The 16,954-nt window shown below is 36.1% G+C and overlaps 1 protein-coding gene across 23 annotated transcripts in view; it reads right to left on the minus strand.

Annotated features, from left to right (window-relative positions):
• Window positions 1–481: 481 nt before the first annotated feature.
• NRXN1 (neurexin 1) overlaps window positions 482–16,954 on the minus strand; it is a 1,108,798-nt gene continuing 1,092,325 nt past the window's right edge. For all 23 annotated transcript variants that reach the window (XM_053587958.1, XM_053587975.1, XM_053587974.1 and 20 more), the window contains one exon: window positions 482–3,843. In XM_053587958.1, the coding sequence (XP_053443933.1) occupies window positions 3,536–3,843 (308 nt within the window). In that variant the 3' untranslated portion in view covers window positions 482–3,535. The remainder of the gene's footprint in view (window positions 3,844–16,954) is intronic.

Here is a 16,954-nt window from a genome sequence, read left to right on the forward strand (position 1 = left end):
CTAGTAGCCACCCTTAATTTGCACTCAGTGGTGCTGGCTTATCCTTCTCACCCGGTGACATTCTTATTATTACTCAGAAATAGCAGGTGAGGAAAATGAGGCTCAAAGCCATTAGAAACATTGTAGCTAGTGCCTGGTAGTATTAGCCTTTAAACTCAGATTTACTTAACTTTGATTCCATTGCTTTTCAAAGAGAAAAACGTATTTACAAAATCAGCATTTTCATGGTGTTTTTAACTTGTTATACAGAAGTTTCTGGTTTCAGCTATCTTGATAGATGAACACATGTGAACAAAGATACATTTAGTTGTTGCATCTGTAAGTGTATGAATGTAGACATGTTCAATAAATAAAATCCAGAAAAAATAAATCCAAATTTTTCCTCTGCTTGTACAAGGCAGGTCTTCCCTTCCAACGCAGTCTTCTTACTATACCACACCAATGGTGCCGCTTGTAATTTTTTAAATCAATAAATCCACAGTTGTATTAAGAAATATTTTATTAACAAAACAGTAAATTCCACTTGCTTAGCATTTCCATTAATGGATAAATTGGCCTTGCAACAGAAAAACAGAAACAAAAACAAAAAAACAAAGAAACCCCCTTAGATACCCAATCACACAAAGCACTAGAAGGGTAGGGTCCTGTGGCCTTTCTCTGATGTCTTAGGAATTGACCACTTCACATGTTATTGAAGTATTTTTCTTGTTTTAAAAAGTCAACACATTATGTGGATACAAAAGAAGCATACTCAATCAGAAAAGTCACAGTCTAGAGATGTAATCAGACTTATGCCAGGTAGTGTGAAATCCTCTATTAACTGCAAACTCTGAATGAATCCCAATACATTTGGTATCAATATAATGGGGATTTTATCCAAGTCATTTCCTCTCCTTAACTCATGGTTCTCTCTTTTCTTTCTCCATTTTCAGGAAAAAAAAATAAACTGTTTGATTTTTGTGTAGGCCAATAACAGTAGAAATATTTTTACTGGTAACACATGCATATAAGATTGTATCTTTGCATGTAATTTTAAAATTTATTCTGGGAAGAAATATTGAACGCAAACACCAGGTTTCATAGATATACTGCTTAAACATACCATTGTTCAGTTTATTTTCTGTCACATTTTAGAATCTTTCTAGATGAAAACTCATTCTGGTTTAAGACGTCAAATGGAAAAGCAATGAATTTAAAAAAAAATTAATATGTGAATTAGTGGTTTTATATTTCCCTTTTTATTTCACTGGCTTTCCCTGAGTAAGACTGAATGAGAAGGGGGGAAAAGACATGTGAATTCTTTAACCTGGCAAATTAAAACAAGATAAAAACAAAAAACAGAAGTAAAGGATATTAAATTTTAGTTTTATACCTTCTACTTTCTAGGTCATGAAAAACTTAAGACTCTTCGTACACAACAATTCCTTGGCAACCAGACACAGGGGCGATTTGCTGTAAATTGTATACACGTCTTAAGTGCTGTATATCTCAAATCCAGGCCACTTTCATCAACTAAAGTATCACAGAGATGTTTTACATTTTTTGTCTTTGTTGGTCAAAGCTAACTGTAAAGGTATGCATCTCTTCCATGAAAATTAATATCATTCTTTTAGAAGATGTTCAAATAATGCAACCAATTTCTACTGAAGCATCACTTTGCAATCTAATAATCCATTTCATTTGCATTACCTTCTCATACTAATAATTTATTGCTATGAACATCATTGAAACAGTGTGCAAAAACAAGTGTATAATCTATTGTTTTCTACTACATAATGTGTTAAACTAAAACTATACTTAATGATATATATGTAAAACAAGAAATGTTAAAACATAGTCAATAATCAAGATAGAGAATGGTTGTTTTAAGTGGGTAGTAATACAGAATCAGAAATGATTGAAAATACTTTCCTAGTTGAGAAAGTGTTTACTTTCCAAAAATGTTTATCATGCACATCAGTTTCAGAGAATATATATATTATTTTATTAGAAACAAACTTTTCAATTGCAACAGCCAGAGTTAAGGTGTAGATTAACCAATTTTGCTTCCAGTACCTGCCTACATAAAGGTTCATATTCATGCAGCAGTATACCGATGATATTCTATTTGATTAGAAAAGGTTCTATTGCATTAGGGACTAAAATCTTCTTGGGGATTCCTGGGAGCAAGATCTCAGGGAAGCGAATCCCTCCATTTGCCATCAATACCTTGGCACAACTATCTTCCTTTCTGCTTTTCAATTTATCAGAAAATATTTACTACTATTTGTATGTTGGGGTCTGCCATCATATTTGGTGGATTCGTGTGGATTTGTGTGTGTGTGTGTGTGATGGTGAATGTGAAAGTATGTGGGAACGTGAGTACTTGGGGGCAAAAATAGTATAAGATATACGATATGTATACATTTACCTTCTAATTCACACCTTTCATACAAATACTAAAACTTAATTGCAACAGAATGAAGGCTGTACAGGTAAGAAAAAAGGCTGAGTTTTTTTATATACATTCATACATATCTTCCTTAGAATAAACACTACACTATAATTTTTTTAAAAAAATGAAAGTAATTGTGGCAATTTATAATGGTGGCAAAAAAAAAAGAACAAACCTGAAATCATTGTTGCTCTGATGTCATAAAACTCCCTATACTTAGCAACACTTATAACATTGAATTTACCAAAAAATGGCTGAAGAGCAGAGATATATTTTGCATTTTCTATACAACAGGCTATAAAACGTCACTTATTACAGTCCAGAAAGCACACAGAGATGGATTTTATATAAACATATGTAATAACATAGTAAGCGTGCATGAAAATTTCCCAATGATTGCATCTATGCCCTCTTGTTTTTGTTTTGAAATTTTTTGTGTGAAAATGTGCCTTATATTTCACGTTTTTGAAAATAAGGCCTCCATACTTTTCTTTTCCTCTCTTAACAACCAGAAAGGGGCTTTTTGAATGTGTTACGACACAAGTCTTCAAAAAAGCCAGCACTTTGTTTCAAATCCAAGTTCCAACCATCGCTCCAGTTGCACCAGGCTGCAAACGCTTAAAGGTTTGCAGGTTGAGTCACCCAAAATGACAGTCTTGTCTGGCAATCGGACTAACTGACTTCTCAAGAAAGCACTAGCACTTTGGCTAAATCCAGGATCATAGGTAGCTTCTTTTTTGTGTGTTCTGTTCTGTGTTGTGCCTCCATATTTAATACTCCTTTGCTTTATGAATGCGTGCGGCCATCACTGTCTTTTTGGAATGTTCCAGCAACATAAAGACAGGCAGAGTAAATGAAAACACTGTGAATGTTAGGGAATTTATTGGCCCCTGTTTTTCTTTCTTTTTTATTTTTTTTCTTTTTTTGAGAAACAAGAGCATAAGATACTTGTTTTTATTTTTTAAAAAGTCTTTCCTTCCTGATTGCATTCCCTGTCTTCTTTTGTATGTGCTTCATAAAAAGGAAAGTAAATAAGTTTATATTATGTCTCAGATAAAATGAAGACTATTTCTATACAAGTGTCCATTGAAGATCTTGGGATCAGACGTAATACTCTTTATCCTTGTTTTTCTTATTTTTGTTGGCGCTTTTTGCACTGCTGGGTTGTTTCTCCTTGACAACTGCCCCATTCGACTGTGCTGAGTTACTGATGTAGTTTCGACTCTCATCCACATGGTAGGAGCCTTCATCCCGGTTTCTGTACTTGTACATGGCATAAAGGAGGATAAGGATGCACAAGGCGGCGGCGGCTACTATCCCCACGACCATGCCTGTGGTGCTGCTGGACTCCCGGATCACTTCTGCCGAGCCTGGGTAGGACTCTCTGCCTCCTGCTCGGGTCGGGTTGGCTATGGGAAAGAGGATGAGAACAAACAGAGCGTGACTGTGGAGTTCACTGAATGTCAGAGAGCTACATTAATACTTATGTCTCAGGGAATAGTGCCTACTGCTGTAGGAAAGGTGTTCTGCTGCCAAAGGCCGTAACCCCCAGGCCTCGTGTCACTATACACCAGGGAGCGCAAATCAAAGTGGTCAGGGAGAGATGTGTTACTACCTTTGCTTTCTCACACATCAATGGTATCAACAGGGTCTTGTAACCTTGGCCCCAAATAAACTCCAATTAGCTCGAAAGGGTCATGTTGGTGGGGTAGGTGAAAAAACACAAATTCAAAATGGCAAATAAAATCAAAACCACCCTACGCTACAGTATTAGAGGGAATCAATGTAAGAATTAAATTGAGGCGGCACTAAAACACTTAGGTCTAACTTAGAGAAGAGGGACAATTGAATTTAAGATACTTTACTAATCGGCCTATCTTGTAATGAGTGTAGTATTGAACAATAATATCGCCCAGGCATTTAATATAGTTTATCTGGTTTTTAAAGTATAATTTTACTCCCATCTTTATGAACTAAAACAGAACTCATTTTCTTTTTCTTTTTTTTTTTTTTTTTGCTGGAGATTTATTTTCTTGCCTAAGTACAAATGTATTTTATTTATTCACTATAAGTGGCTGAGTGATCCCCAAAGCTAAACTTTGGAGGAGACAGTATAAAAATAGTCTTTCTCAGTTTTAAAAATCTTCTAGAATGGTTTTGAGCCCTAACTCAGTACTATCCAATAGATATTATTAAAACAGGGGCTAGCCTAGTTTTATTCCACTGGCAAAACCCTCACTCCATCTTCTCAAAGTATATACAAAGGCTCTTGGATATAAGCAATGGATTATAGGTACCTAATGTCTTCTTCAAGGCCTGGTCAGACCCCCAAATTCACCTTAGATATGAAAGAAAGGGCCTGAGATTTAGCTGGTAGAAATGCTGACGGTTGGCTCTTTTCCTCTACATACAAATCTTTTCTTCTCGATTTTTTTTTTTTTCTGAGACATGGTTTTATTTCTTTGCCCACACGAGAGTGCCATGGTGTCATTATAGTTCACTGCAACCTCCCTCTCCTGGACTTCAGTGATCCTCTTGCTTTAGCTTCCTGGCTAGCTGAGACTACAGGCATACACCACCAAGCCTGGCTAATTTTTCTATTTTCTGTAGAGATGGGGTCTCCCGCTTACTGAGGCTGTTCTCAAATGCTTGGCCTCAAACAATCCTCCTCCTTCGGCCTCCCAGCCACCACACCTAGCCAAAACTTTTCTTTTTGAAGAATAGGAACTGTAGGGAAACAAGATTCTATCCCATCTTGATCCTGGGCCATTTTCATCTGTGGATTGCATTTCCTGTCTTTCCTCGAATCTCCATTCTCTCTCTTGTCCTATAGAAAAATACTACTTTTCAGATAAATTGGATTAAAAATGCTATAACTTTCAAAATATTCCTTGTAAATTATGTAAAATGAGTTCAAAAAATCTTAAGATCGCATATGTGTTAGATTATGAATGTATATGTGTGTACACATAACTACACACACCCTGGGAATTAAAAATACAGGAAGACTGAAATTATGGAGTTTTTTAAATTACAATCAAACCTCGTTTAGTAATTTTTAATATTTCTACAATAGCTCCTGTTAATTACTCGAAATCACTTACCAACCATATAGCTCCATACTGCCTTGTCATTCCACTTTCAAACATCACCAAGCTGCTTCTGCCTAAAAGTGGATTTTTGCTGTCATGTCCATTTTCTTCCCAAACTGAAGCCTTAATATGTAGTCACTTCCAGTCTCAAAGCAGCAATAAGCTATGCTCTAGAGCTACGAAATGTAGCAGATGAAACCTTTTTATGCTGAATATGTCACTGCTTGTTTTACAAAAGCCCATGTAGTGTTGCTGAATAAAAAGCCTTGAAGTTGCTTCTGTGGCCGGGGTAGAAGGAAACAAAGACTATAATCCACTGTATTTGATTACAGGAAATTAATGTCCTCTTATGAAGAAAAGAACCCACTGCAGTAACTCAGTCACTACCTGACAAACCAAAGGCAGCACTTTTTCCTTTAAATACAGTCATCTTGCCAACGTGTGCCAATTAGCTCAGCTGCTAACTTGTGCTCACTGACAACTTGCGTTTTTATTTATTTATTTATTTTTTATTGTTAAATCATAGCTGTGTACATTAGTGCAATCAAGGGGTACAATGTGCTGGTTTCATATACAATCTGAAATATTCTTGCATTGTTGCAGAGTATGCTCTTAATATGGTGTCGTGAGCCAAAAAAAGAACTTGTATTTAAATATTACCTAAATCATTTGTTCCCACATGAGGGAATGCTTTCACTTTAAATACATTTTCACAATTATCTCATTTTTCTGCCAAAAGGAAATGCAGAGAATGGAGATAAAATTTTAACCATTTAACTCGTGATAGTAAAACTTGACAATTGTAATGGGATTCAGTGTTTAAGTTTTCTATACTAAGAATATATATGTAAGGCAACACGAGGCATAACAGAAAAAAAGGAATATATGTGTGAAAATTTTTCCAATTAGGAACCGGTATCATAAATGAACTATATATTTTTATCTGTTCAAATATTTCTGAAATGTCTTCAAAACAACTGTGCACAAAACAACAGATTTGTGTAAAACAAAAACAACATAACAAAGACCATAGAAATACCTCAATTTGTGGCATATATTTGATAAACATCTCCTGTTTAAGAAAAATACTTCTCTTTTTTTAACACCAGACAAAATGGTTACTTAACTCACGTGAGACCCAAAAACATCTCTATGTATCCCCATATAAAAATTCCAGACATTGTATTTTTTAAAGTAACCGACAACCCCCCTCCCAAAACTAAAATCTAAATTCAAGAAACATTTTACCCTTTCTTCCTTATTCACAATTAAATTTTAACAACCATCACAAGTATCATTATAGGTCTGCTTGAAATATATAGTGCTTCCATATCTAACTAATGAATAATTTTTTTCTATTCATGCTTCAGATCTGAAGGCCAGTGTATTTTTTCTTGACTAATTCTAAGATCAGATGTATCTGTGTATTAATGGGACATAAGAGCTACAGAAATTTAAATATTTTTATTAATAATAAATGTTTCACTAATTTTGTCATTAATGTTTTACTTAGATGATCACTGATAAACCTAAGGAAATGCATATTAATTAATTTAAAGAAAAGTATAAATGACCATTAAGGTTAAATGTCTTCTTATTCAATTTGTTTCAAAAGTTATTAAAAAAAAAAGAAATATAATTATCTCTTAGCCATTTATGACAATGTAAAAAAAAAAGAGGAATTTAATCAGAAAAATCCCTAATTAATTTGTATATTTCATGGAATTGAGAATTTTGGATTCCCTTAACACCCCATAACAAACTAAAACAAGATATTTTCAGAAGTAAAACAATCTACAATATATATTTTTTAACAATGTGAAAAAAGTGAATTAATGAACTAAAATTTACTTTTATCTCTTTTCTCCTTCTTGGAGCATATGATGAAACACTTTATAAACAAATGAGACAATTAAAGAAGAGGAATGCATGCCACATTAGCTGTAAGTTGTTAAGTGGTGAATGGTGGACAATTAATTGTGACTTTATGTAAAACTAAGCTGCTATAGCCAGTTCATCATACTGGGCCCAGCAGCACAAGGAGTGCAGGTCAACAGGAAAGGTCAGTAGGACTGATGTTGTCTTTCAAGTAAGGGGAGAACACTTTAATAGCAGCAGGAAGGCTTTTGACTTTTGTTGGTACTTAAGCCTCAGAAGCTACTGATTTTACTAGCAAGGACAAAGAGCTCTCATAAGGGTTATGAAGTCTTTCATATTTATATTCCCTTCTTTCAGATTCACTTAGCCAAATGGTTATGGAAGAATTCTCACGCATTGGTAATCACGCTACCTTAAAGCAGTGGTGCTCAAACTATTTGGCACGAAGGACAGGTTTCCCTGAAGACAATTTTTCCAAGGACAGGGGTTGGAGGTGGGAGTGTCCTGTGTTGAAGGGGGACAGGACTGGAGGCAGAGCACAGGTGGTAATGTGAGTGATGAGGTAAGGCTACTGACTGGAATCTTTTTCACACCAAGAATAGGTTTCATGGAAACTAATTTTTCCATGGGAGAGGAGGTGAAACTCAGGCGGTGATGCTGTCCCACTCGGTTCCTAATAGGCCACGAACCACTTCCTGTCTGTGGCCAGGCTTTGGGCACTTAACCTCAAAGGACAAATAAAAAGTGGCTTTCAATGCTTTCCCTCTTCTAACATTGGCAAGATCTAAAGGTCTCTAGAAATGTTCCACATGGTTTGCTTTCATCCACTAGATTTATCAGGAATCTTTAATGCTAGCTCTATGCATTTTTGTGTTTTTCCATTCTCTAATATTGTGATTACTTAGGTAGGCATAAGCTTTCAAGTGTTAGGACAGTTATTAACATATTTCCAGATTATACTCTAACCAACTTATTCATATCACATGATAATCCATTATGGAAAATGCACAAAGAATGCAAAAAGGGCATATTCTGGTGTCTTGCCATATAAAAGGAATAATAAAGTCAACTGTTGTTCTGCAAAAGAAAACTTAAATCTTAATCTTAAAAATTTTAACTTCTCCATGGGTTTGCTGAGATAATTATTTTACACTATCACAAGTGGGAAGAACATTGCCCTGACATGTTTTTTTCCTTCAATTTTGACAATCTTTGGTACTGTATCTGTGAAAGAATATCCTATCACCAAATAAGAACTTAGATTCAGGTGATACAATGGGACCAACATGTTAAGAGACACTTTAAACTTCAGTACGGAGTGGAGAGGGCCATTTGGGGAGGCTTCGTGTCTTACCAGCCCCTTGGGCCCTATATCCCTCTTCCAGCCTTTTTTGTATTCTTCCTCCCACTGCTCCTCACTGTTTATTTCTCCCCACTTCTCTCCCAAATCCTAAATCACCCATGGAAGTGGCCCTCAGAGAGTATAGCTGAAGGAGGTCAGGACAGCAAGGGTCAGGACTCTGTGCCTCTTGAGGTCAGTGCATCGCTCAGCAAAACATACGATAAACAACACGATGTAATGCCAAGTTCCTGATTTCAAATCACATTATAAAATAATGCTTGCTATCAAAAATGTCTAAATGTGATTATTTCACCAGAACAGCATTTGTGTTTTGTATTATCATGATTATTTTAAAATGTAACTTCCTATTTTAAAATTACTTTTGTATTTCAAAATATCAATGGTTTTGTTACATGGATAGCTTTTATAATGCTTAAGGCAGGGCTATAAGTGTGCCCATTACCTGAATAGTGCTGATTGTACTGTTAGGTAGGTTTTTACCTGTTCTCTTGTCCCCTTCTTAGTTCTATCTAACCTTATGTATAGGTGAAATGATTTATCCAAACAAATAATATTTGATTAATACCTTTAAAACCTTTTTTTATGCAGATGGTGGTATGAGGGACATATTAAGCCATTAAACTTTGCATTAAAACCACACTGCTTGACTATACCTAGTCACACATAGTACCTGAGTAGATATAAATAGGAAATACACGGCTTATAATTACTTAGCAAGATGATTTACAATGGAAGTTTTAAAATATGTATTTTTGAATTTTTTTTCTATTTTAATTACTATTATTGGTTTGAAAGATAAATTTTTGAATACTAACGAATTTTCTAAAGAGTTTTGTTTCACTTGGCGAGAAATATGTTTGACATTCTCGGTTATTCTGAGATTGGAAATATTACAGTCAAATGTTGTTAATTTAAAAACTGTTCTTGACTTATGTTTTTATGACTTCCTATAAGAAAGGATGATGATATTCCTAATTTCTATAACATACAGTGAGGATTTGGTGAGTTGTGGGACCTCAAATTTCTACTGAGGAGCTCACCATGGCAATAACATGCTATCAGCTACTCTTTTTATCACTCAAATTGTCCCTTTCATAAAACTATTTTGTATACTTGAATGAACTGTTCTTCCATGGCAATCTTATTATATTTATGTTGTTTCCAAAGGTAGCTTTCAGGGTGATATTGCAATTTCCAAGCAATTTTCCAGGCTGGTTTTATTTCTTCAATATAGACAGTTAACATATAGGTATGTTATCAACCAAGCCTTGTCATAGCGAAGATAAATCAAGAGTGTTACTAAATTCTGATGACATGAAAATTCAGCTTTTGAGTTTTAAGAATTGTAAATAATTACCAGTGTTAAGAAATAATAAAGAATAAAACATACCAATGCTAAAAATATATGTATATAGAAGGGGACTGTACATAGTGTATTTCAGATCAGGAGGAATATTTAAAGGATCAAAAAACTCAATAATGTGCAATATTTATTATTCTGCTAACTGGAATCATCATATATTTTGCCATACGATGATTCTTTAAAAAAAAAAAAAAAAAAGAACAATTGGCAAGATACATTTATTGAATTTTTATCAGTAAGAATCTTTAACTAGTCTTTCTGGTTTTCTTATAGATTAAGCTTGAAGTAATTGATTTTAAATTTCTGTGTCCACCCCATCTAGGGGGAAAAAGGGGGGGGTGCTTAAAATGATTTCATTACACCAGAGTTCTATACTGTGTCTTAATAGATGGGGAGGTTATTATAATTCTAGGCTAACCTTGAAAATGGCTCCAGATTTTCAGGGGAAGATTGGACTTTTCTAGTACCCAATTTCATTAATACTGTGAAAAGAAAATTGGAATTGTAGGCTCCTGGGGTGTTTGTGAATTGAGATTAGCACTGTTTTTCCCCCATCTCCAAAGAAAAAAACACAAAGTTTATTATTTTTCCAATTTCTGTGCTTCAATACAATGTAGGACAAAAGAAACAATTATGATGTAATCATTCACAAGAAGGCGTGTTTAATGCCATGTTCGTAGGAAGGCAGGTATGTGATTTATATTACATGCATTAATTCAACTCATGCTGTGGTCTTGTTAGAAGTCACTGATGCTGGGTGTTTCCAATCCCTTTCATTCTCCCCGTCCACCAATGCCACCCATGCCCTGCACATTCTAAAGTTCACTCCTGCAGGTCAGACAACAGGCTTGAGAAAGGACTTATCTGACACATCTTAGCCCTTCCCCTATAAATTAGTGATTCAGAAAGAACCTGGAAATCAATGAACCTTTGCCACCTGCCTGGCTGCTGGATCTGACATTTTCCTTTGCTGCTTTCAAAACCACAAAGAACACATATTTGAAGGGAAGTTCAGAGGCCAGTATTCTAAGATTGAGATGGCTGTTATCTTCTCCAGAAATCTAGGTGTTGCCTGGGAAGGGATGCTGGCACATTAAACACTCATCATGTGCTTTCACAATAGACAGTCCCAACTAGGACAGCCAGCTACCTCAAATGGCACCACATGGAACAAAAAAGGCAATGGATGACCACACCCTGTATGACTCTGGTGACACTGAAAATGAATGGACAGAGGAACATACGCATCTTCTCTGGGGGGAGCCATAGGATCACGGCACTTATAGAATCCTATTCCTCCTGTATGTTGTAAACTATGTGTCAATAGCTTAGTCACCAACCAGCTCCATAGACTTTTTACATGGTGACTGTATCCGTGAAGTTTGCATCATTGTGGTGTTTACCTAATAATGTGCCTGCTGCTCTCACGGCCCTTCATGGTCTGCTCACAGCTGCCCACACAAATGTACCTTCCATTTTTTTCAAAGAAAGCTACAGTCATAATATTATTGCTGTTCCCAGGTCCCCACATACCAAAAAATATTTTATCTTCATGGCTTACTCATATGACTTTTTTCTTCCTGTCTATCAAAATGGTATTTAGTCCTCAAGACTTGACTTAAAGCCCAATCTTGTATGAAGTTTTCTCTAAGAATATTTCCTCAGCGTATGAACAAATACATAGTGCACAGACATGTTCTAGGGACTGTCAAACACGTAACTTATATGCCCTCCTTGGCCTTGAAACAGAGTGAGGCAAAGAGACATCTGGCCAGGAATCGTACAGTTAAATGGAGTAATGGTTGGGATGCTCATGATGAAGGGAAACTTCAGTGTCATGTAGCAGGAGGACAGAAGTTCTGATTTCATCTGGGGAACCAGGAAGACCTTTCTGAGTTTGTCACGTTTATAAAGAGACCTGGAGAAGAGAGTCCTCTAGTAAAAAGTGGACAAAAGAATCTACTAATAGAGAAGAACGTGTGAACTGACCTTAAGGAAAGAGTCTGCTTTGGGGGAACTAAAGAAAAACCAGAGTGTCTGCAGCAGAGTGAGTTTGGGGGGCTGTTAGGAAGATATTTTAAGGGGGATGTGAAATGTATCACCTAGATTGTAGACTACAGAATAAGATATAAATGAAAAGTTCAGCATATTTAACTCCAAAAATAATGATTTTATGTGGCAGAAGATAGCACTAGCAAAGTGAAAGTGCAAGTTAGACAGAAGGTGGGGAACATATTGGTAGTCCCTATCATGTATAACAGACTAGGAGTAAATACTTCTCAAATACAAAGAGTGTGTGTCAATGGATATGACAGAAAGGACAGATAACTCACCAGAAGGATGGACAAAAACATTCACAGGAAAGTAGAGAAGCGGAGCTCTAAATGTTGGTGAAAATATGAATTCTTCAATTGGTCTTAGGAATTATTACAACACCATCTACTCGCATTAAAATAAATAAAATCTCTCCACCATATATTACATCACCCATTTAGTATGAATTATATACTTCTGTGAAATCATCCACAAATGTTTCATTTAAGTATCTTCCTCTCGTTCTGACTAGATTATTGTTTCTTATGATACTATTTCTCTTTCTTACCAATCCCCCCCACCTTCCAACCTCTAATGAAAATTTTCTGACATATTAGAGGAAATGATTTCTATAAGTTGATAAATTTTCAGGAGTAAACTAAGGTGAATGTAACCATTAAGCAAATATAAGAGACCACTGACATCAAAGTTTTGAGTCAGGGTTCTAATCAAGTGGGCAAAATAGGGCATTAACATTGCATACTTCTGTATAAGATATATTTACCTCAATACTTCCCTAACCTCCAGTGTTCCGAATATCTTTACTAAAAGGGGTAAACATGATTTTTTATTTCATTAAATCAGAACTCACTTCTGCTATGCTTGAGAAAATTGGGATCAATGAACATTAATGCAAATATTTTATCTGCTTTCCCTATGCTTTCAGGTTATCTGTCTCTTAATCTCAATGACTAACGTCACTACATTATTTCAAGTTAACCAAGTCATTTGTAGTTAGCTTGATTTATTCGAGTGCCTTAGCTACGTCAGTGTCATCTGACACCCATAGTAGAACAAATAGTTGAAGGCTAACTTGGAGCTCTTTTATTCAGTTCACCAGAATAACTATAAATGAACTAACTGCTAACTATAGAAGTTTCTAGAGTACTTTTATTAGAGTTGAAAAGGGTATCACCAATCAGACCAAACTTTCCACAAGGGTCAAGCAGAAGAAAAGCTGTATCAGCAACAATTAATAAAATCAGTTTCAAAACTAACGAGCCCAGAGGGTCTGTGTGGTTGTTTTAGTCAAAATGTAACACATTTAAGAAAAGGCAAAAAGTTCTATTTTGTGAAGTGGATGATTCTCTTTATTACTGATTTCTGCTTACCCAAGATCCCTACCAAAATAGCTTCTCTTCCTGGGAGCTCATTGACTAAAACACCCAGAAATACATACACTCAGAAATCAACTTTTCTTAAAATGTATTTTACTTTTTTACATATAGAAATTTGAAGAGCCTATTTTTACACAAAGTTGGAAGATTCATTCCAAGGAATCCTTAAAGCCTGCAACCAGGAATTCTGGGAAACTCAGATTTATAGTACGTTAAAAATGCCATCATGATTATAGCTAGAGCAGTGAGGAGTGTGTGTGTGCGGGTATGTGAGAGTGAGTATGTATGTAAAATGTGAATCTTGTAGCATTCCTTCCAATTCTGTCATAGAAGTTGCTAAAGTCACTTTTTCTTTATTTTTCTCATGAATTTATAAGTAAATCTGGACTTTATAAGAAGTCTAGGAAAGATTTCATAATATTTAGGTTTGACTTAAATATGCCGATGCTTGATCAAAACATTCTTTCTTAATTTGCTCCCAAATACCATTACTTAATTGTCAACAAACTTTCAAGATGGCTATCACAACTCCTGACACATTGCAACGCCTAAAGTTCTTATTTTATTTAGTTAACAACTATTACTATTACTCTTTATTATTACATGGTAGTCTCCTGTGCTGTGCACTTTACACACATTATCTAATTTACTGCTCACAACAGCTCTGGGTTGGTAGGTCTTATCAATACTATACAGGAAAGAAACCAAGTCTCAAAGAGGTTAGATTATTTCGGCTTCGTAAGTAGCACAGCCAAAATTCAAACCCAGGTCTGTATATGGCTGTTACAATTTTCCAGATATGATGTATCTGCACTTATATTGCAGAACAGTTTGTTATTATTTTCCATTTTATTTCTGTGTTCTAAGCAGAGGTCCAGTTCCACCCTTTGCAGCCACATTCCACTTCCCCTGTCGCCATCTTTCCTTTACTGTAGGAGTTGACATCCCTACAGAATCTTAGTAAAGCATTGAAGAGTGGTAACAAGAATATTGGATATTGAATTTAGTTCTAGTCCTGGCCCTGCTCCTAACTTGTTGAGTGACAGTTGGCTATTCATTATCTTCTGCTAACATTTATTTTCAGAAATGTGATGATGATACTTAAATTATTCACCCCTCTGCCAGGTCACTGTGAGTATCAGATTAAGTAGGAGCTTAAATGTGAAAGTACTCTGAGAAGGACAGAGAGCTTTGTAAAATGGTGATGGTTTGATTATCTTTCCCTGTGTCCTCCATGCAAAAGACAGTGAATCGTCAGCTGTCCTAAGAATTAGACAATTCTACAATACGTACTACACGCCATGGCTCAATCAGTTGTGGCAGTTACCACTAAGGGCATTGCCTCCCTGAAGTTAGCTGTATTTGAGGACTTCTCTTCCATGAATGGAGGCCTTGTGAATTCAGGTGGCAAAAACAGCCATTTATATGGAGGCACGTGTTGTTTCAGGCCATTAATTGTGGTCCTGTGTGTGGAACTTGTTTTTGTTTGGCTGTGAAACATTCTACCTTTAGTGGATCTCTGGCTCCTGTGGTGGGGGTGAATTAAATTTCTTCCTCTATCAAAATTTCATTATGATATTTTATGGTTTCCGTTGTCATAAAATCAATCATCCAAGTCTACTCTTGGGTAATAAATAGCTGACAGCAAGGCTTATTATCTCAAAAATAACAATTTTAGAAAGAAGCTCTAAAACCTAATCAAAAGAGTTACTAAGTAAATTTTTTCTGTCCTTCGTTCTCTGCTCTGGAATTCCACAGTGTACTCTGGATGGAATCCAAAGTAAGGTTTCTACTGCAGACTTGTATGCTGGGCCCTTGGTGCATCCCTCCTCAACCAGGGCATTCTCATGCTTCGCTTTACAGATCATGGGGCAGTGTGCCGTTTTCCTGATTCAAAACTGGGTCTGTTCACTTTGGGTGATCATTTTTATATTCTTGTCATGAAGTTATAGCTGTCTCAATTTTCTTTTGTTGTGAAAAGATCATATTCTTTTTGGCAAAAGTGCAATAGCTGAGGTGAAAGATTAGACAGCTTCCCCTCTGAGCCCATTACAGGGAAGCATGTCAAGCCTAGAATTAGGAAATTGGGAGATGCAACATCTAAGTCGAGATTGCGGGGGCGGGGAGCTGTGAGAGTCTATATGTCTGGTAGGTCATGCTGCCAAGAGTATTCCTGAGTATCTTAGGAGAAAGAACAAGGGGATTATAAAAGGAAGCATGAAAATTAATCATTTCTTCTTTCAAAAGCACTCTCTTTTTAGGAAAAAAAAAAAAAGCATAAATTGTTTTCCTCCAAAAATAAGAATAGCAGATGATCTGTGTTCTCCTCCCACCATAGCAACATACATTTATCCAGCTGAAGCATTGCTCTTGTCTTACCAGTTTCAGCGGTTACTGAGAAAAGTTTTATGCTGATAGAATTAGGAAATATACTTAAAAACTTTCTAGCTCTTAAAGTGTCTTTGGCCAAGTTAATTACAATGTGTTTTGTTGAGTTGTGCTGGGGTTCTGAAACCATCTAATACAGTGGTTCTCAACCTTCCTAATGCCGCAGCCCTGTGACATACAGGTTGAGAATCACCGATCTGGTATATGAATTTCTGGGTCTGTAGCAATGCTTGGGGATTCACAGTGATGTCTTGAGTTTCTGTCCTTTTCAGGCTCTCTTCTTCTCCTTCAGGGATCCCTATAATCAAATATTCCTGTGTGGTGCAGTCCCATATCTCTCGCAGAGAAAGCTCTGCTTTTATTTTCTTTTTTTCCTGCCTCTTTGAATGATTGGATTAGTTCAAAAGTCTTGTCTTTGATTTCTGAGATTCTTTCTTCTCTGTGTCCTGCTCCATCACTGAGACTGTCCACCATCCTTTGTACTTCTTGGAAAGCCTCTTTCAATTCCTTGAACTCTATGTCCTTCCTGATTCTGTCCAGGTCCTTGGTGAGTTTGTCTATAATTTCACTGATTTGTTGAGACAGGTTTTGGACTTCCTTTTAGATTTCTTTTTCTATCTTCTCCTCAATTCCATTCATCTTGTTTGCCATCCATATTCTGAATTCTATTTCTGTCACTTCTACAATTTCTCTGTGGATGGTATTTTCAGCTGAATCTCCCTTGTTATCTCTTGGAGGAGTTGATCTGCTGTGATTTTGTATGTTGCCAGGATTCTTCTGCTGATCCCTCCCTATTTTCAGTTTGTGTATATGTTTATTGTATGTCTAAGCTGGATGTTAGGTTGTCCCTAAATTGTTACTGAGAGATAATCTAATTGGGTCCCTGAGGGAGCACCCAGGAGACTGTTTAAGGGCTGAAACTGGTGGGTTGAAGTCAGATCCAGAGGCCCCAGGACGTGGCACTCTTGCTCCCCTTCACCACTGACCGTTTAAATGAAGTGTTGC

This window comes from Nycticebus coucang, chromosome 4 (assembly GCF_027406575.1).
Source record: "Nycticebus coucang isolate mNycCou1 chromosome 4, mNycCou1.pri, whole genome shotgun sequence".
In the NCBI taxonomy this organism is placed as follows: domain Eukaryota; kingdom Metazoa; phylum Chordata; class Mammalia; order Primates; family Lorisidae; genus Nycticebus; species Nycticebus coucang.